Source organism: Desmodus rotundus, chromosome 4 (assembly GCF_022682495.2).
Source record: "Desmodus rotundus isolate HL8 chromosome 4, HLdesRot8A.1, whole genome shotgun sequence".
NCBI classification, from domain to species: domain Eukaryota; kingdom Metazoa; phylum Chordata; class Mammalia; order Chiroptera; family Phyllostomidae; genus Desmodus; species Desmodus rotundus.
Window position 1 is genome coordinate 108,832,029 of NC_071390.1, and position 20,745 is coordinate 108,852,773.

General features: G+C 41.2%; 1 protein-coding gene across 6 annotated transcripts in view; it reads left to right on the top strand.

Moving 5' to 3' along the window:
- The window catches only part of MCM10 (minichromosome maintenance 10 replication initiation factor), a 31,682-nt gene extending 13,463 nt beyond the window's left edge, over positions 1 to 18,219 (top strand). For all 6 annotated transcript variants that reach the window (XM_045186575.2, XM_053923421.1, XM_024578638.3 and 3 more), the window contains exons 8-20: positions 1 to 168; positions 1,352 to 1,468; positions 2,733 to 2,932; positions 4,281 to 4,381; positions 5,040 to 5,150; positions 5,237 to 5,354; positions 6,892 to 7,120; positions 8,217 to 8,361; positions 8,975 to 9,093; positions 11,021 to 11,134; positions 13,032 to 13,177; positions 15,722 to 15,764; positions 15,850 to 18,219. In XM_045186575.2, the coding sequence (XP_045042510.2) occupies positions 1 to 168; positions 1,352 to 1,468; positions 2,733 to 2,932; positions 4,281 to 4,381; positions 5,040 to 5,150; positions 5,237 to 5,354; positions 6,892 to 7,120; positions 8,217 to 8,361; positions 8,975 to 9,093; positions 11,021 to 11,134; positions 13,032 to 13,177; positions 15,722 to 15,764; positions 15,850 to 15,933 (1,695 nt within the window). In that variant the 3' untranslated portion in view covers positions 15,934 to 18,219. The remainder of the gene's footprint in view (positions 169 to 1,351; positions 1,469 to 2,732; positions 2,933 to 4,280; positions 4,382 to 5,039; positions 5,151 to 5,236; positions 5,355 to 6,891; positions 7,121 to 8,216; positions 8,362 to 8,974; positions 9,094 to 11,020; positions 11,135 to 13,031; positions 13,178 to 15,721; positions 15,765 to 15,849) is intronic.
- Positions 18,220 to 20,745: the final 2,526 nt, after the last annotated feature.

The following is a 20,745-nucleotide window of genomic DNA, read 5'->3' on the forward strand; positions in this document are numbered from 1 at the left end:
GGGAAAACATTTAGCATCTGGCGACTGAATGATCTTCGTGACCTGACACGGTGTGTGTCGTTGTTCTTGTTTGGAGAAGTTCACAAAGAACTCTGGAAGACTGAGCAGGGTACTGTCATAGGGCTGCTCAATGCTAACCCCATGAGGCCCAAGGATGGTTCAGAGGAGGTAAGAATCTGTTTCTGTGATTATTGGTGGGCGGGCCTTTGCAACTTAGTCAAAAATATTTGTATTGGTCTACATCCAGGTAATAAATCATGCTTTTATATTATTATACTGCCATTAATCTGGGTTTTTGCTTGTTCATCCCATGTTTTGTATCATCATCTTTCACTGTATCTTTTCAAATTAGTTCTAAGGTTCCTGGAGTTTTTGAACTCTAATGTTCAGGTCTCCTTAGCTCTCCATAAATTTCCATGGTGCATCAAGAAGGTAAAGTTTTATAGTTTTATAGTTGAGGGGACTTTACTGCATTGATTAGTACAACCATAGCTGCAACTTAGAATCGAAGTGAGTTTTTCTTCTTAAGCATCAGTAGAGTTTCTGTACCCACTGATTCTCTAGTAAATTGTAAATTTAAATACAGTGTGAATAGGACATACCATTTCTTCATCTGACCCAGCAAGAAGCTACACTTTGTTGTAGATAGATTATTATTAATATCAGGAGGAGTGAGAGACAGTTTTTTCATTCCTTGTTTTCACCAGAAAATGGCGACAAATCTTCATCTATTGGTTCCAATGTGTTTGGCTACAAGTAACAGAAAACTTTACTATAGCTTCCTTTTAACAGTAAACAGTGGGAATTGTTTTTCTCACATTAAAAAAATATTCCAGGCATAGACCATGTAGTGATATCAGCACCAGTGTCTGTGAGTCTCTCAGCCTTTTCTTCTTAGTCACAAGATGGCTTTGAAGCTCTCGCCATCACCCCTCCCTTCAAGGAAGGAATTGAGCCAGCCTCCTCTTATCTGCTTTTATCAATAAAGCAAAAGCTTTGCAGCTTCAATCTCATTGGTCAGAATATAGTCACATGACCATTGCTAACTATAGGAGTGCTGGGAAAACTGGGAACGGGATCCATCCATTACCTTGTGCTCAGCATTTGCCAATCTAAGTAAAATCAAGATCCTCATAGCAAAGACACAGGAGAGGATAGGTATTGGGTAGAGAATGAAATGTCTTCTACACCTCCCATTCCTAATACTGTTTTATAGGGCACTGGCTTCAAATTCCTTTAGACTGATAAAGCCTTCTTAACTCACACCAACCACGCTGCTTTTATCCACTCTAGCTAATAAAAGATTATACCTTCCTCTGCTTCTAACTCCTATTCCACTTCTTTTCTACAGGTGTGCTTATCTATTGATCATCCTCAAAAGGTCTTAATTATGGGTGAAGCTCTTGATCTGGGAACGTGTAAAGCAAAGAAGAAGAATGGAGAGCCGTGTACACAGACTGTTAATTTGGTTGGTTTCAGCCTTATTAGGATGGTTTCTGCTAAAGAAAGGAATTAATAGGAATAAATTGTAGGTACTTTAGTGGTAACGACCACTTTGGAACTGAGTTTCCTACATAACTGGAATCTTCAGAGTGAGAAAATTAAATCTGTGGTCAGTAATTGCCGGTTTGAAAAGCTGAGAGTAGGAGAAGGAATTAACCTCTTAGGAAAGTGATCTTTAATTGCCCCCTGACTAGGAGCTATAAGAAATAATTTTAGTTCACCCTCATTGATAAACTCGCCAACCATTCTTTTATCCATTCTTTGTAGTACCAGAGATCAAACACTATGATGAAATACTCAGAAAACCTTATTTTTGTCTCTAATTTCAGTATATGTTCTCTTAGAGCTAAAAAAATAACTTCATTTAGCTGTGATTCATATGTGACACAATTCATTTTTTAAAAGTGTACAATTTAATAATTTTTAATATAGTCACAGAGTTGTGCAACCTTCATCACTATAATTTCAGAACATTTTTAATATCCACCCCTCTCCCCGCAAAAACCAATACCCATGAGCAGCCACTTCCCATTCCCCTCTTCCCTAGCCCCTGGTAAGCTCTAATCTATCTTCTGTCTCTGGATTTACCTGTTCTGGTCGTTTCATATAGTGCAGCGGTGTTCAACCTTTGTCATCTCGTGGCACACATAAACTACTGAAATTCTGCAGCATACCAGAAAGGTGCATTTTTACCAACCTGACAGAAAGTCACATAAAATTCTGATTCATTCTTACCAAAAGGCTATTGTTGTGTTGGCTGTTACATTTTTTTTATTTGACAGTCTAAGAGAAAAGAGGTCAGTGACCCTGACTAAATTGTCGGGTATTGCATGTTTTAAAAATTCTTGTGGCACACCAGTTGAAAATCGCTGATATAATGGAATCGCACAATATGTGGCCTTTTGTGTCTGACTTCTTTCACTTAGTGTAATATTTTTTAGGTTTCTCCTAGAACCTGGTTTTTATTTCGAGTGTAGAAAGAGCACAAAGGGAGTGAACTATATCACTTTTTCTTCCACCCAACTAGTGCTTCAGTTGGAATTTAAGGAAAGACCTTCTTTCCCCTTAGTCACTGCATGGCTGTACCTTGTAAATGGCCTTGGAGGTCAGTAGGGGGACCTGCACACTGAATGGTGTCCCACAAAGCTGGGAGAAAGGGACCTTGCGTACTTATTTTGTTTCTTGGCCTGTTACCCTAACCCTGAGGCAGCCTCTCTTCCTTTTCGCAGAAGGACTGCGAGTACTGTCAGTATCACGTCCAGGCCCAGTATAAGAAGCTCAGTGCCAAGCGAGCTGACTTGCAGTCCACCTTCTCCGGAGGACGAATTCCGAAGAAGTTTGCCCGCAAAGGCATCGGCCTGAGAGAACGGCTGTGTCAGGATGGTTTTTACTATGGAGGGGTTTCTTCAGCATCATATGCAGCCTCGGTGTAAGACATTCTTGGGCTGCTTTGGGGACCAGGATCTTGCTTGTCTTGTAAGAATAAACCTAGTGACTGTACATTTCTGTCAATGGTCCTAAGAATACTTGTATAGATTTTATCTTTAATAACTCACTGCCTAGAACAAGGTAGATGAGGGCCTCTTTTATTCCCAGGTAGAGAGGAAAACCTACTGAATGGGGAGAAATTGAGTCATGTCATGCTGGTCTTTAACAGCAAGCTCATGCATCCTGTTTGGGTTCTAATGTGAATATTAGAACTTTGTCGGGACTGATTCCTTGGCCATTAAAAGAGTTTCGATCATTGTGTTAACATATTCTAAATCATTTCCCTCACTGTGGTTAGAGTGAGGTTGCAGACCTCTTGAAATCCATGTTTAATTCAGTGAACGAACATGCAGTGCAGCTTCAGAAAGGGTGTGGGACACAGGCCTTTGTGGTCTCTCGTGATCTCAGCCTCTCCAGAGTCCCTGATGTAGGTGATTGATGACCTTGTCCCTGATTGTGAAAAGCACATCTGAGGGTGTGACAGGTAGGACCTGGCACAAGGGAGCTACAGTTGGTCTAAGGACAGAGCATCGATTTTGTCCTATTTTTGTCCCAGAAATTGGGCAAGAGACTCTCACTGCTTGCCTATTTTGTAACATTGAGCACATTTTAAATTTAAAATCATTTCTATGTTTTTCCAAACTATAAAACAATACACATACATTATTTAAAAATATATATATGTATATGTTAGTTGTTTGTTATATATGCTTCTAGGTGGGTTTTATTTTTCCTTATGCATAAATTTTTAGTATTTTAAAATGAAATCATACTGTGCCTATACTTTAGAACCTTTTTTAACATAAAATAATTATGTTTTCCTTATTGAATTCAATATGTACTTGTGGCATTATTTTTAGTGGCTCCATAGTATTCCTTTACATTGCTCTATGATAATAAACAATTCTCTATGGATAAACCTTAAGACTGTTTCTAATTTTTAACATTATAAACAAAGCTTTTGTTAATACCCTATTTTTTGCATAGCCCTTAGTTATTTTAAGATAAATTCCTACACTACTTGATTAAAGTGTTGGCATATTTTTTTAATTTCTTTTGCCAAGTTATCCTTCCAGTAGGCCTCAGGCAGATGTGCAGGTTGCTGCTGTCTCGTATCTGTGACTTCCTGCTTTCCCCAGTTGTGCTGTAGGGCCATGGTAGTAAGAAAGTCTAGTTAAGTGCAATTTTGAGAAACTTTGACAATTTGTAATGAATGAGGCTTCATTTTTACTTCATCAGAACACTCAAGGTCAGTGATTTTCCTTTCTTGGGGTGACTTGTCATTACAGCGCAGCAGCTGGCGCTCCTAAAAAGAAGATTCAAACCACTCTGACTAATCTGGTCGTGAAGGGCACAGATTTGATCATTCAGGAGACTCAACAAAAACTCGGTAACTTTGTTTCTCAAGGCTATGTTTCTTTCTCCGGCATAAATATGTAGTCTTTAGGATTGAAAATGGTCACAGTTTGTACTCTAAACTATAAATATCCACTCATCATTATCTTAGTAATGCGGCCGATGCTGAAAGAATCAAGCTTAGTTGGCAGCATCTTAAGAAAAAACAGCATATTAATATTGGCTTTTCTTTGTTTAGTATGCTTTTTAAAATTTCTTGATGTATCTGGATCTAACTCTTATTACATTAGAATTAGTAGTATCACATTGCAGGTCAAACCCATCCATTGTCTTTCATTAAAACAGGTCTAGTCAGAGAATGCTGCCTTCACCCTGTACTAGGGGCTTCATTCATGACAGTGGTCAGGGCCTAGAACGGACCTTTATCCATAGCGCATATTCCAGACATAGTGTATGAAGTGACCCCACGGGTATGAGTATTCTAATCATTACTTCAAATAAGTTATTTGTCATACCCTTGCACTCTTACTAGTGCCATATAAGAGGTTAAGGGTCCTTTTCTTTTCTCTTGGTGTTCCATCTACTTCATTTACAAATGACTAAGTTATGAAGACAGTTTAAAAGTGATAAGTCACATGACATCAAACAGTCTAAATTTCTAATCCTCTAAAGCTGATGTTTGTATATTCTAGGAATAGCCCAGAAAAGCTTGTCTTGCTCTGAGGAATTCAGGGAATTGATGGACTTGCCTACATTTGGAGCCAGAAACTTGAAACAACATTTAGCCAAAGTCAAGTCATCAGGTAGAGTCAGCTTGCGCCTGTTTAGCATTCATACCTGAGTTCCTACTGCCTCTCAGAGACCCCTCAGTCTGTGGCTTGTGTTTTAGGGATCATGGGGAGCGCGAAACCTGCTTTCCAGTCTATCTCAGCATCAGCTCTCCTGAAGCAACAGAAACAGCATATGTTGGAGATGAGAAAAAAAAAATCAGAAGAAATCACGAAACGGTAAGAGTAATATTCAACATCCCTGCTTGGTTAACTCATCTCAGGAATCCCCAGAATGGCTTCATAGATTTCAAAACTGCAGCTTTAGATTTTAGGTGGTTCGCTAACTTTTTAACTTTGAAGGTGTTAAAATAATTTTAACATAACCTAAATAGATAGCATTTAAAGTTATATATTTCTGACTTACGGTTAGTGAATCCTGAGACCGAGTGGTGCAGGTTACAGTAATTAATATTGCCGCGGAAGAGAGAGGCAATCTGACAGGGTTTGGGGAAAGAGGAGAGCACATGCTGACCTGTTTGAAGCCTATTTCTTCGTTTGCCAAAATTAGGTTTTTAATTAGGGGCTGAGCCAGTGAGTAGATTTTGTAGTTGTTCAGATAAAGGATAAAAATGAGGCACTGAAAATGGAGAGTCATTTTAGAGGCAAAATCAAATGGAAATGGACATGGAAGGTGAACAAATCAAATTCTTTTTTTACATTAATACTTTTAAAATTACAGTTGGCATAAAATATTGTAATAGTTTTAGATGTGCGACCTAGGGACTAGACATTATATAACTTATTAAGTGATTATGCCAAAGATTCTTGAGCTCAAGTTATCTGAATAGTATTGTAATAAGAGCTACTGTCAAGCACCGTGTTATGCACTGTATTAATACATTGTCTCCTTTGGTCCTTACAACTGTCTGTGAGGTGCTGATGGAATGTCTATAGAGGTAGTCATGTGCCAACAAATGACTTAAGAATATATACACATATAAATATAAAAATACATGTGAAGCTGTAGACCTTGTGTGAATCTTGCTGAACAAGTTAAACATATCTTTGGGCAGGATGTGATAGGCAGTTCGCAAACTTGACCTGGAGCTGGCAGGAGTGGGTATGTGGTAGTGAAAGAATGCTGGCCTGGGATTACCTGGTACTAGTCCCAAACTAGACCCAATGTTTACTAGTCCCACTGTAAACATTTGGGTCTTGGGACTCAATTTCTTTGTCTATAAGGTAGGAGGTTTGGACTAGATGATTTCTGATGTTTGTTGTTTTTAAATAGCCTTGAAAACTGTGTGTAAAATAGCCAGTGTGTGAATTATAGAACCTTTCTGTTAAGGGCTTCCAAATTTATCACATGAGTTCTCTGTTCCCAAGAGAGTAAACTAAAATACAGAGAGATTCAGTGAATTCTTAAAGGTCCTGGACTAACCAGAGAGCTAGGAATGCAGTCCATCGCAGGAATGTAGGAATGCAGGTGAGCTTTGGGGCTGTGTTCTGTAGACGGCACCCACTGAAAAGCCAATTGCTAAAAATAATAATTAGTTCTGAATTGGTAAAACAATTAGAGCGTTTTCATTGAAAATATCAGTCAACCGAAGAGTTAGTGAAACTAGCATTCTTCTTATAGCATGCTAATCTGAATTATTAGCCTAGGAGGGGAAACTCTTTTACTAACAATTTCTTATCAGTTGGTGGCCTCCCTGCAGGCCCCCAGCCTGTTATTTGTTACTTGCATAGTTTTTGACTGCATATTTCTCTAAAGATTTTTGCAAAGCTCAAGTGAGATCGAGAGCCCAGCTGTGCCATCGTCTTCTGGACATGCCCCTTCTCGGTCTCCGCCAACAGGGGCTGAGTTCCCCAGGCTGCAAGGAACCCCGGCCATACAGGCACCCAAGCTGGGGCGAGGCATCATAGAAGGAGATGACGTTCTCTTTTTTGATGAGTCACCGCCTCCAAAACCAAAACTGAGTGCTTTAGCAGAAGCCAAAAAGGTAACTGGTATTTGTTTTCTTCACCTTTTGAATTTGCTTTCTGTAAGACATAGCTGGAGTTTCATACTTTATATACCTATGATCAGGAACGACAGACACCTGATAGCTATTTATCGATCATGGTAATTAGAGTCAAATTTTAAATGATAATGCTGTCAACATAATGCCATTAATTTAGTCCAAGAAAATTAGCCATTACCTCAACACCTTTTTTGTCAGTCTGAAGGAGATAGCTTAGAAGAGAATACTGTTTCACAGTTGGAGACACTGGCATTAGGGAAAAAGTTCTTGGAATTGTTGAGGCAAGGCTGTAAAATAGTGGTTTAAGGACTCCTTTAAAAGTAACCTTACCCAGCAGCCCAGTCTGTAGGCATAGAAGCTGAGCTGCTCTGACTGAAGCGGGTGTTGGGCTGCTCAGAGCCCCACTGCGCAGCACGTTCTACCACTCCCTGCGTCGCCCTGTCTTGAGCTGTCTTCACTTTGTTCCAGTAGCAACTATATCCACATGGAAGGCAAAGGCGAGCTGCAAGCCAGAACCGTACCTACAGTAGTAATAATAATTGCACATACATGTCACTATTACTCTGTACCTGTGGGAGGTGCGTACTTGCTGTTTTCTGTGTCCGGGTGCATGCTTTGCCTACATTATCTCATTTCATTCACACAAGCCTAAAAGATAAGGAAATGCTATCGTCCCGTTTTATAAATGTAGCAATTCAGGCTGAATGATTAAGTAACTAAGGTTACAAACAAGTAAGTGGCAGAGCTGGAATTTTACCCTAAATCTGTCTGATTCTAAAGCAGTCCTTCAAAATGTTTATGTCGTTCCTCTATGGGTCTAGGAGCTACAGACTAGCCAATGTTAAACTTACAATATTTAAGTAAGCTGAGACTTTATTTACTAAATTATAAACCTGTCTTCCCATGCTTTTAAATTTTAATAATTATAATAATGCTAAATAAAATGAAGATAGATTTTGCCAATTTATATTTGAGACCAGCCAGAATTCACTGGTTAATAACTGGAAAGGGGGCAGAGCTGCAGATGCCTATCTCATTTTTAGATTTTTATCTCCCTCTCTTTTCTCTCTTCTAGTTAGCTGCTATAACCAAATTAAAGGCAAAAGGCCAAATTCTTTCAAAGACAGACCCAAACAGCATTAAAAAGAAACAAAACGACCCCCAGGATGTCCTGGAAGTGAAGAAACGCATAGAAAAGAATACCACTTTGTCTCCTCAAGGTACTGCAGATTTCAAAGTTCACAGTAGAAAAGAGAAACTGTTTATAAAGGAAATGTTTAAGCCACAGCCAGCGTCCCTGATATCAGGTCATAATTTCACTTCACTTCACTTCAGGGTACAATCCCCAAATAGAATTTCCACAATGGGAACTGTTTGTTTTTTATAATCATGTTGAATTGAAATTATGCACAATTTAAAAACTTGAGAAAAGGGTTACTCATTGGATCTTTGTGCCTGTATATTAGTATAAAGGTGTACTTCAAAAGAAGTAGAAATGCTTTGTTTAGAATTGCCCTATTTTTATTTTTAAAACTCAAAGTTGGCAATATCATTTTAATACAGTTTGTAAATAGGATATTTATTATCTTTTATCATAATCAGCTCCTGTTTTAAAGTGAAAAAAAGATTCTAATGTGGTGGACAAATGTGCTACCTTCCATATTCTAGTTTCTATTTCTCAGCTCACTTAGGAGCCTTCCTCTGCTGGTGCCTAGTTGGGTGAGTTCAGTTTGAAGGGCCTGGTGGGCAGAGACAGAGAGAATGGGGGAAACTGAGTCGATGAGACACTAGTAGTTGGGCTGTACCAGCTGGTGCTTTTCCTTTTTGCTCTAGCTGAGGATGAATTGGAGCCTGCCAGGAAAAAAAGGAGAGAACAGCTTGCCTACCTGGAATCTGAGGAATTTCAGAAAATTCTAAAGGCCAAATCAAAGCACACAGGGATCCTAAAAGAGGTAAGAGCTTGAAAGATCAAAGATGGTAGTGCTGCCCTTCAGACTCGCAGTGCTTTGCTGTGGGATAAAATTTGTTTCTTTTACCCCAGCTAGGACGTAGCTATGTATCAGCTGGTTTGAATTTACTTCACAGCACAGGAATATTCCCAGTAGATTGCAGACTTGCCTTTGCATTGAAGAATTTCAGAATTCTTCAATAGACTTCAGTATTATAAAAATGGTTGCATGTAATCATGGGTGTGAACCTAACGGTAGATGGCTCACCACTATCTACTATGTTCTGCCTTGCTGTGTGAGAAGGATGTTTCCATTTAATGTTTTTATATTGGCATTTCAAATGCTGTAAATCAGCAGTTACCAATCCAACAGTCCCAAATGCCCCTTTTTAATACCAGATATTTTGTATTGTTCCCTTACTATCATGAAATAGAATTCATGATGATATAATCACCTAACTAGTTGAATTATATTGAAAATGGTAATGTAATATCTTCACTATAATATAAAGAAGAAAAAGGGAAATTTTATATGAAAAATACGTGTTTTATTATGTAAGTACATGGGCACAACTACCCTAGAAGAAATAATGAAGTAGTCAGAGTGTTGGATTTATATGTGTTGTAAATATTTGACACAGGTAGAAAGGAAGACTCACAGAGGTTTGTTTTCTTGGTAACTTACATACCATGGACCTGTTTCTTTCAAAATGTGGGGGTTTTTTTGTTAAGCAGTGAATAATCTTGGGAAACTTTTGAAGACACCAAAGTGCAGTTGTCCCTCCATATACACAGGAGTTGCCTAGTTGCACTCTTATAATATTTAGTGTATACTAAAACCATGCACAAAATTGTAGGGTTGTATATAAAGTTGTTAGGTTCAAGGGTTATAATTGGTTTTTTTACCCACATGTCCCAAAGAAAAACCCTTTGCTGTGTGGGGACTGTTCTGTCCATTGCAGGTGGGGTAGCATCCTTGGCCGCTGGCAGTAGCAAGGGTAGCAAATCATTGAGATAACAAACTCCCACACATTGTTTTTAGGAGGGAGAAGAAGGGTGGGAGACAGAAGGAGAGAAATACCATGTGAGAGAGAACATCGATCCATTGCCTCTTGCACCCCGACTGGGGACTGAACTGGCAACCCAGGCATGTGCCCTGAACGGGAGTCAACCCATGGCCTTTCACTCTGTAGACCGATGCCCAACCCACTGTGCCACACAGGTCAGGGCAGGGCCCCCTGATGCGGAGCATTCGTAGTGAGATTTTCAAAATGCCCTCTCAGGGGCAGTGTTGCCCCATTTAGTGCCAGTACTCTGAATGCTCTGCTCTTCTTTTGATTAGCAAATGACTAATGAGAACATTATATATCATATCTTTTTACTGAACTTGAAATCAGGAGAGATGCTCAAAAGACTATAGAGTTGAGCTGCTTTTCTTTTGTGGCCACCAAAGGCCCTGGGTCCTTGTGCCTTGTGTAGCTGCGCTAACGCCAAACCTGTAACCACATTCTGCTGTAAATATCTCTCTGCCCTCGTCTCCTCCCTGTGTTCCACACCGACAGGATTGCTCCTACCAAGGTCTGAAGAAGAGCATAGAACAGACTGGGCTGCCACTGCTGGTGGGGCATTGAGTACCTTCCATAGCTGGAGTCTGTAGTAGGATAGGAGGACTGGTTCCCTTTGGGTGCACACGTGACCTGGTGACCTTGTTAGTAATGGTAGCATTTTAAGTGTGTGTTTAGTGTTTAAAAAATTACATGCTTTTATGCCCTTTTTTTCATGTTAAGAATGTGTGTCTACTTATTATCATCTTTTGGCTTGCATTTGCCAAGCTATTACCAAGTGTCCTCATTGACAGGAAGCCTGTCTCTTCAGTTCTGTTATTGAACTGTGGGATTGGTACAAGCCTCCCAAATGCCTTGTCATTCCAGGCTGAGGCTGAGCTGCAGGAACTCTATTTTGAGCCACTGGTGAAGAAAGAACAAATGGAAGAAAAGATGAGAAACATCAAAGAAGTGAAGTGCCGAGTGGTGACATGCAAGACGGTGAGTGCAGGACGACAGCTCTGACCTGGGCCCTATTTCGTGCTGTTCTGACTCAGCAAACATGGAGGATCTACAGGGTGTCAGGCCGTATCTTGTAACCAGTCATGCTTAGGTCATTTATTTGCACTGGGAACAAAACTGCTTAGATAGCCCAGGATCTGGCTCCGTGCTGACCTAGCCAGTGGGCTGTGATGGGGAGCATTTGCAGTGAGGTTTTCCTCTCATTTGACCTCAGCTCCCAGTTCTGCAGACGAGTCCCTAACGTCTCTTCCCCTTTGCCCATTGAACCCATTACTCTTACGTCTCTGTGAAGTTTCTAGCACTCCCTCAGTTCACAGCTCCTGGGACCTTGCTAAATTGAATCCTAAGGCAGAGTGTGAATTGTATTATTGTCTGTGCTTGCAGAATTTTTATCCTAAGTCTGTTAGAAAATAGTGTTTCCTATTCCTCAACATTAATCTTTAAATGGCCCCCATAAAGCTCTTGCTGAGCAGTATTCTTTCCATACCCCTCATTTTATAGCTGCGTGGCTGGCCAGCCTTATATTTGCTTATAAGAGGGGGAAGAGACTTAGCTTACCAAGTACAATTTTCTCTACTGTTTTTAAAACCTTAGATTCTCCTCTACATTTGGGGAGCAGCCCTGAACCAGCCACAACCACAAGGGCTTCCTTAGGAAAGTTCAGACCTTGGGGAATAAGTAAAGGTTTTTTACCTCAGATGACAGCTTTTACTCTGACAAATTGGCAAGCCTAAGGACATAGCTGGTGTATTATTTTCCTGCTGCTGCTCTAACAGATGATCGCTGATGGGGAACTTAACACAACTTCATTACCCTACAGTTCGGTAGGTCAGAAGTCTGTGTGAGTCTTAATGGGGCTAAAATTGTGTGTCCTCAAAGGCCGTGTTCCTTTCTGGAGACTCCGGGGGAGGAACGATTTCCTTGCCATTCCTGGCTTCTAGATCCCACCCCACACACCTTGGCTGGGACCCCTTCCTCCCTCTTCTGAGGCAGCAGTGGCAAGTTGAGCCCCTCATAACATCACTCTGACCTCCTCCCCTTTGTCCATGTCCACTTTTAAGGACATTTTGTGGTTCCATTGGGCCTACCCACAAAATACAGGATAATCTCCCATCTTAAAGTCAACTAATTAGCCTCCCGAATCCCCTTTTGCCCCTAACATACTCATAGGTCCCAGGGAATAGGGTGTGTACATCTTCGGGGGAGGAAGGCATCCTGCCAACCACAGCCGGCGTATCACTTGGCCCTACACTTTTTGAGGTTGCGAGAATCCGGAGTTACTTATGTAAACTCAATGTAATTAGCAGAAATTAACATTGCACTCTCTCAGCACCTTTTTCAAGCTTCACCCACCATTTCTTATTCTCTTCAGTCCTTTTTAAGAATCAAAATTAAGTGAATTAATTAGTACCTTTGTCTTGGTTTTCCTACTTAAGAAAAATAGGAGTAGTAATAAGCTTATCCTTTTCAGAGGCCTTGTAAGAGAAAGTGAACCAGGTGCCGAACAACTTCCTAAGTGGACCCCACGCCTCAGTGTCCTGTAACCAGGGGACTGCAGTGAATATAGGACAGCCCTGCCGGGCTATTTAGGTTTCCACTGTTGTTCTTCCTCTGCCCTTTCTATTGTCTTGATGTCACAGAAGATTACTGCGTACTTCATGCCCGACCAGAAATTGAGGCAAATGTGAGAAAAAGTTGTATCGGTATGGGGGCCCATGAAATCACAGGGCTCACTCACTGTAGCTAGAGGATAAGGTGGTCACTCCACTAGCAAGCACCCGGGTCATGACGAGAGGACAGACTGCTGTCTCAGCAGCTAACCAGGTCCTCCTACAGAGCTCTTCACGCGTGCGTGTCCTTCTGTCGGTTTGTGCAGTGTGCCTACACCCACTTCAAGCCTCTGGAGACCTGTGTCAGTGAGCAGCATGACTACCATTGGCACGACGGCATGAAAAGGTTTTTCAAGTGTCCCTGTGGAAGCAGATGTATCTCCCTTGACAGGCTACCCAAAAAGCATTGCAGGTATGGGAACTACCTGGGATTCCTTGTCCCATCTAGACTTCTTGAACCCTTTTCAATTCCCACATGATGCTGTTCCACTGAAACGTTGGACAGTCCTCTGTGAGAGTCAAGCCTTGTTTCTGTGCCTTCTTCCAGCTCCTGGAGAGAAGGGACCCTGCCCTCTTCACTGCTTTATCCCCCGATACTTGATACAGTGCCTGGCCCATACTACGTCCTCAAGAATGTTTGTGGAGTTAATAAATGAAGTATGGATAAGGTGGATTGGGGAATGTTTGTGTTTGTGAGGGCTAGGAATTAGGATTTCTTTCCTCCACTCTTAAGTTTTCTTTTTACTTTTGGGGGGGGCGGCTTCATATACAGAGGCAGAGCTGCTGTGTTGAGCGTTACTCACATAGAACACAATGCAAATGACACCCTGTGGAGTTCAGGGTGGCCGATCATACGCAGCTTATACTCCTCCACAGGTCCATTCAGTGCCCTCTTCATCTACGTACAGTCCTGTGCTCCGAAACGAGGTATTGGTCGGTGACAGACCACACGTAGCGTGGTGGTCCCATAAGATTATAATGGAGTGAAAAATTCCTGTCACCAAGTGACGATACAGCTGTTGAGGTGTGGCGTCTGTTGCAGTGCCGTAGCCATCTTGTCGTCGAGCATGGCGCTCCCTCGTCTTCATCACCTTGTTGAGAGCCGATGTGTGACTTGTTCACAATTTAGATAATTGTTTCTAGTGGCTATGTGTATATTGACACTTGACTTTTCTCCAAAATATTGTGAAAACAGCTTCTGTAAAACATCTGAGTATCAGAGGAAATCTGTTCATTAAGGATAAGCAGTGAAGTACAGCTCACAAATGGAAGAGCATGATGCCTCTCTGGCCTCCAGGTAGCATGTAGTTTTTGTAAGAACTGCTGCTTTCTCTGGTTTGTTAATTCTTGGTCTAGAGCAGAAGTAAGCAAACTTTTTCTGTAAAAGGCTAGATAGTAAATATATGAGGTTTTTCAAGCCCATGGTCTGTTTCACAGCTGCTCAGCTTTGCTGTTGTAGCTTGAAAGCTCGTGTAGGTAATACACAACAAACGGATGTGGCCACGTTTAAATAAAACTTTATTTACAAAAACTGGTACAGGCTGCATTTGGCCCACAGGTTGCATTTTTTTTGCCAACCCTGGACACCTAGCACACTGATTTTTTATTTTTTTTTTAATAATACCACCACTGATCTACTGGTAGGCTGCAAAAGTTCTAGATGAAGGGTCTCTGGATGGAGAAGGTGACAGAGCAGCGCGAGGCTAAGGCCAAGGGCATGCTGACTCCCAGCGCAGGGGGAGAGTCTCCCTCTGTTTTGTATTGATCCTAGCCTATCAATAACAGTGACCCGCCCTAGTTCTTAACTGTGACTGCAAGACACCCTTCAGCAGCCATCGGGGGGCTCTGAAAAGATACAGGTTTATTACTTAGGAGACCTGGAGATCACACAGCATACCTTGGGCCACACAGCGAGGTCCCCGTAGAAAGCCTGAGAGCCAAAGTGTACTGGCCTGGGCTGCTTCTGCTTTTACTGGAGTTGAGGGTGGGGCCTAGGGCTTCCAAGGCTCATTCTTTATTGGTGAATGTAAGACATAAGAGGGGGAATTTAAATCATATGAAGGGAAAACAAGTAGTCCAAATGGTCAGTTCTTGAAATTAACAGAGATCTCTGAAACAAAGGACTCTTAATGGGACAGGGATGGGGGTTGTGGTTTTAGTCCTATGGCTGGCAGTGTGTTTGAAGAGGATGCCTCAGCAATCAAAATTTAAGTCCAGCACTTGAATTACAAAAAGAAAAAGACAAATATCAGGACGTACACTATAAAACTGGATAGGGAAGAAGAATGAGGCAGATAGGGCAGTCCCCTATGCCCCAGACGCTCTCACATCCAAGGGTAAGACATATTTCAGTGTCTTCCCTGTGTTTCTTTTCTGTTTCTCTGTCTTGCCCAGAGGAAACATTGTAGAAGATAAGCTTTCCCCATAGTAGCCACATCCCTTCTCAGGGCCGGGTCTCACCCACCAAGTTAAAAAAGGAGAACAAACATCTCTAGGCCCTTTGAATAGTAAGAGAAGAAATGTATTTGGGTTATGAAAAAGGACGAAAGATTATTCAGACCAGAAAAAAGATTAATCCTTTTTTATCCCAACCTTTTAGTTCCAGAAAAAGAGGAAGGGTGCAAGATAAGGCTACACGGTGTCAGAGGCCTTGCTTCCTAACCCAGAGTGTCATCCCAGTGACTTTCAGTAAGAATCAGGTGGCATCCGTTACCTACCACGTGCACAGCTGTCACCCTGTCATTAGAAATGCCGTCTCTGATGTATGGCCTCCTGCAGCGTTGAAGGCCACTCCTCAAATCACTGGAGTGTGTATTTGTAGTAGCACTCGGGGGCATAGCCTGTAATCCGAGTGTCCCCTTGGTCACCTGCTGCTGAATGGGGCACCCTCTTCTGGTGTCTGTTTGTGGTGGGCCTGCATCTCACTGCTGAGTAAGTCTCATCCTTTGTGTTTCAGTAACTGTGGCCTCTTCAAGTGGGAACGGGACGGAATGCTAAAGGTATGGCATTTGCAAGGTGACTCATTTTAGTGACCCAGGCAAATATGTTGACCTATTTCTTATTAAACTGTTTTCATTTTTCCAGGAAAAGACGGGTCCAAAGATAGGAGGAGAGACCCTGTTACCAAGAGGAGAAGAACATGCCAAATTTCTGAATAGCCTTAAATAGCCCCAACTTACCAAGATACGCACAACCTGCATTGCTTCTTGTGGTTCTGGAAAGCCGGGATTGGTTCTGTGTGGCCCGTATTCCTGATTGGCACAGTCAAAACAAACACTTGTTAAGCCTGTGAGCTTGGCCTATGGACTTCCCTCCACTGTGTTGATTTGACACGGAATTTAACATTGACCTTTAAGTGGAAAGTCAACATGCCATTGTCTTTACGATAGTTGCATTCACACAGATTTTTGCCCCGAAACTGGAAGATAAATGGACAGCTGTGTTTCTGTATCTCTTGGATCATCGGGCGTGCAGCATCGCTTCTGTTTCACAGTGAGGTTCTAGTCTAGTGTTTACATGGACACAGGGGCAAAGGAATTAATGTAGCTAGCCCCAGATAAAGTGCTTAACTTCTGGGATTCAATTTCCTTATCTCTCAAATGTGGAAGGGTGGAACAATGATCCTGAAATGTGTCTTCTAGGACTCAAATTCTACAAATATGTAACTTTTCTTATCTAGATAATTATGATCATTGCTCTTGTTATAGGTTTGAGTTGGCAGGCAGGCACTCCATCCACTGAGCCACACCAGCCAGGGCTGCCCTTCATATAGTTTTGATATGTTGATATTATAAGCCAGGTTTCTTTTTTCTGTTGCATTATCTGTTTTGTTTGGGGGTTTTGGGTTGTTTTGTTTTTTTAAAAATTGATTAAGTCCCTGAACCACTGGCATTTTAATTCATATCTGTATGGCTCTCAGTGCCCATATAATATTTTGGAGCTTTGAATGGAAATGCCTAAAAACCTCATCATTTTAAAATATGGCTTAAAGAAACTGAAACCTCTAACCAAAATGAATGCAACATTTGAGAAGCTATGAAGCATGGCTGAAAAAACAGACACATTCCATAAAGAATGGAGTTTGGGATTTGCACATATACTTTATTATAAACATCAAGAATTATAGTTCAAGCCCCAGGCAAATTACCATCAAAAAGTCCCATTTGAGACATTCCTCTTCCTGTGCAACCTGCCTTTCCAAGTACAGTTTGACCCAAGTGTCACCTAAAGGCTGGGTAAATTGGTAGGATTATTATACTGGGATTTAAACTCTAGCTGGAGGTAGATTAGGTTTCTCCAAGATGGTGTCATGGTAAGAACATCACAATTATGGGAGGTGGTTGTGTATAAGAGCCAGAAATAAAATTCAAGTGCCTTAGGTTTTGTCAAATTCTTTGTATGGTAAAAGCTGCTGGTCTGACCCTTGTGTCTCCCCCAATAACTATTTTTAGGAATATTTTACTTTCCAGGAGATACTGGGTTTTCAGTTTTTTTAACTAACAAAGAATAAAGTATTTAATACTTAATAAGAACCAAAAGCATTTGAAAGTATGATATTAATGGTTCACATAGAGTACATTATTTGTCCCATAAACTTGAAATAGCAATGTATTTGAAGTAGGTCACGATGGAGCAGCTGCCTAGAAATTGAACTCCAGGTTGCTGAGTAGCGAGAACATGTGTTTGTTTGAACCAAGAGCATCTGAGTCCATATTCACTTGTATGTTATATGTAAGTAGTGAAATATTGCTGTAAAGATCAATGGTGAGCTGCATCTAGATGCCTTTTTAAAAAGTGACTTTAGCCCTGGCTGGTGTGGCTCAGTGGATTGAGTGCTGGCCTTCAAATGGAAGGGTTGCCAGTTCGATTGCCCAGGCACACACCTGGGTTGCTGGCCAGGTCCCCAACTGGGGGCATGTGAGAGGCAACCCGATCGATGTATCTCTCACACATCGATGTTTTTCTCCCTCTCTCCCTTCCTTCCCCTCTAAAAACAAATAAATAGAATCTTTTTTAAAAGTAAAAAATAAAATTTGACTTTAAATTTTAAAATATAATTTAATGACTACTCAGTTACTCTAGATCTTGGGCTGTTTTCATTTGAGATGCTGTGTGTGCCTGCATACCTGCTTAAAATATTCAGGGATGAGAAGGGGTGGGTAGGCTGGAAGGGTGACTTGTTTGCATTGAAAGTAGGATTCATCAATGATACTGGTCTTTTAATCCCACTGACTATCAATGTGTATTGAATGTTGTCGTATAAAACCAAAATGTGTGTTTAATTTTTCTTAACCTTGTTGTTGGCAATGTAGGGCTTATTGTGCAATCACAGACCTTTAGAACAGGTTAAGTACTCAGAACACTGCCTGTGTCCTGCCTGAGAATGTTCTGTTCTGATATTCACAAATAGGTCCTCCCTTCCTCCCTCCTTCCTTCCCTCCCTCCCTCCCTCCCTCCCTCCTTCCTTCCTTCCTTCTTTCTTTCCTTCTTTCTCTGTTTGCAGAAAATAAGTGACTTTTTAAATAAAATCAACTTTCTCTTGAGTTTTGTTGAAATGAATGAAATATATTTTCTCTTCTGAACCACAAAAGGAAAGCGAGTAATCTAGTTAACAATGATCCAGAACACTAAATAAGTAACTTCGGAATTTTTGGTGTGCAATCTGCACCAAAGGGAACTTAAAACAACTTTTAAAATTTTTCAAGTTTTAGCCCTGGATGGTGTGGCTCAGTGGATTGAGCGCTGGCCTGCAAACCAAAGGGTTGCCAGTTCAATTCCCAGTCAGGGCACATGCCTGGGTTGTGGGCCAGGTCCCCAGTAGAAGGTGAGAGAGGCAATGACACAGTGATGTTTCCCTCTCTCCTTCCCCCACCCCGTCTGAAAATGAATAAATAAAATCTCTAAAACAAAATTTCAAGTTTTCAACTATTAAAATCGTTTCAAGTTGACTGACGGGTACCACAAAGCTTTTACATAAATTAAGCTTTTGTGTAGAAATAGCTGATGATGGAAATACAGCTTGATGTTTAAAACAGATTAAATGTGTCTGATACTCATTTTTTGAAATGAGGAGAGTAAATCTGTCTAATTATGTCACAGCAGCCCATCAGAGAGATCTTCTACAAGTAATATAGACATCTCTGAGTGCACGAACAGAGACTTGGAGACAATGACTCCCATGAAGGACGGGTGGCTAAAAAATGAAATTCTCAATTTGCCAATAATGAGGAAAGAAAGTAATGTACCTAAAGACAATAATGCAGAGACACAAAAGATGGAAAAAAATCATTTGGCTCAAGTTGTGACAAGTTTGTGTAAAAGCTGCGGCATTTGTAAGAGGTACGAGGAGCCAGAATACAGCCACATTGCTGAGCTATGCAGATCAAATGGGCAGGAGTCCCCCAGTGGCCTGTGTCAGCCAGGCCATATCTGCAGTATTGACATACATTTTGGGGAGAAGCTGGACAATGGTAATCAAGATGGTGAAAACTCAAAGCCATTTCTCCAAGAAAGGACTTAGAAGGAATTAGAAATGAATATACAGTTTATTTCTGTTACTCATGGTAGTAATTTTTTTTAAAGATTTTATTAACTTATTTAGAGAGGGGAGGGGAGGGAGAAAGGGGGAGAGAAACATCAATGTGGTTGCCTCTCGCTCACCCCCTACTGGGGACCTGACCACTGAGCCACGGCTGTAGTAATTATTTTTTATAAAATCACCACTAAATCAGCAGACCCTCAGTCACTACCCCTAGGGAGATGCGGGTATTTTTGTCAACGGATCAGTACAAAACCTTGGTCCTGCGTTTTTCTGTTTAAACGCACCTTGTTTATGTTGTTGAGTCATTGGCACGGAACTCACGGCCACAGCACTAAGTCATGACTGAATGGAGCTTGTCTTAACAAACGTGCTTTCTCCTCATGGCACACCACTGCCTTCCTGTGCTTAGGAGCACTGCCCAGCACTTCAGCACCGTGCTTGAGGGCCATTTTAAACAGCAAAATCACCAAAAAACCCACAAACGTGAGAAACATGGCACAAAAATGGTATTTGTTTAAGGTGTCAGATTCAGAGCTGAGCAAGAGTGATGCTTTGACCTCAGCCAGCACGTGTGTCCATCAATGACCACAAAAACACCACGAGTATCGATTTTGGAGTTATGAATAAGTATTAGCAATTAGGGAGATCGACAATAATTAGGAGCCACTGTACAGTGGTTTCCAAAACACGGCCAGACTGGGAGTGTCCCCATTTTGCAGATTAGGAAATTGGTTAAGCGATTTGAAAATTTTGGATTGAAACTTAAGGTTGGAACCAAGTCTATAGTAATGTTGCTCGAGCAAAGATTAATGAAACTTAAAAAATCAACTTTATTAAGGTCTAAATTTCATACAGTAAAAAGCATACATCTTAAGTGTATAGTTCAATAAATGTTGGCAAATGTGTATATCCATGGAACCACCACCATAAGCAAGAGAGGATATTCCCATCACCCCAAAGTGCTGCCCGAGCCACTGCCCAGTCAGCCCATGCTCCACAGCCTGGTCCTCACCGGCCTGTTTTCTGTCACTGATTTAGATCTGTCTTTCTAGCTTCACAGAAATGGAATCATACAAAATACACCCTTGTATCTGGCTTTTTTTTTCACTTAGCACAATATTTTTTAAGTACATACATGTTGAGGAATGTATCAGCAGTCCATTCTTTTTTATTGTTGAGTATTTCCCTGTGTGGATGTGCCCCACAATGAATGTGTTTGGGTTGGGTTGTTTCCAGTACAGGGCTGGTATGAGTAAAGCTGCTACCAGTCAGGTATAAGTCTTTCTGTGGATATGTGTTTTTGTTTCTCTGGCAAATAGGATTGGGATTTCTCACTCAGATGGTAAGTGTATGTTTAGATTTGTAAGAAACTACTAAACTATTTTCCAAAGTGGTTGCCCCATTTTACACACCAACAAGTAGTGTATGAGAGCTCCGCT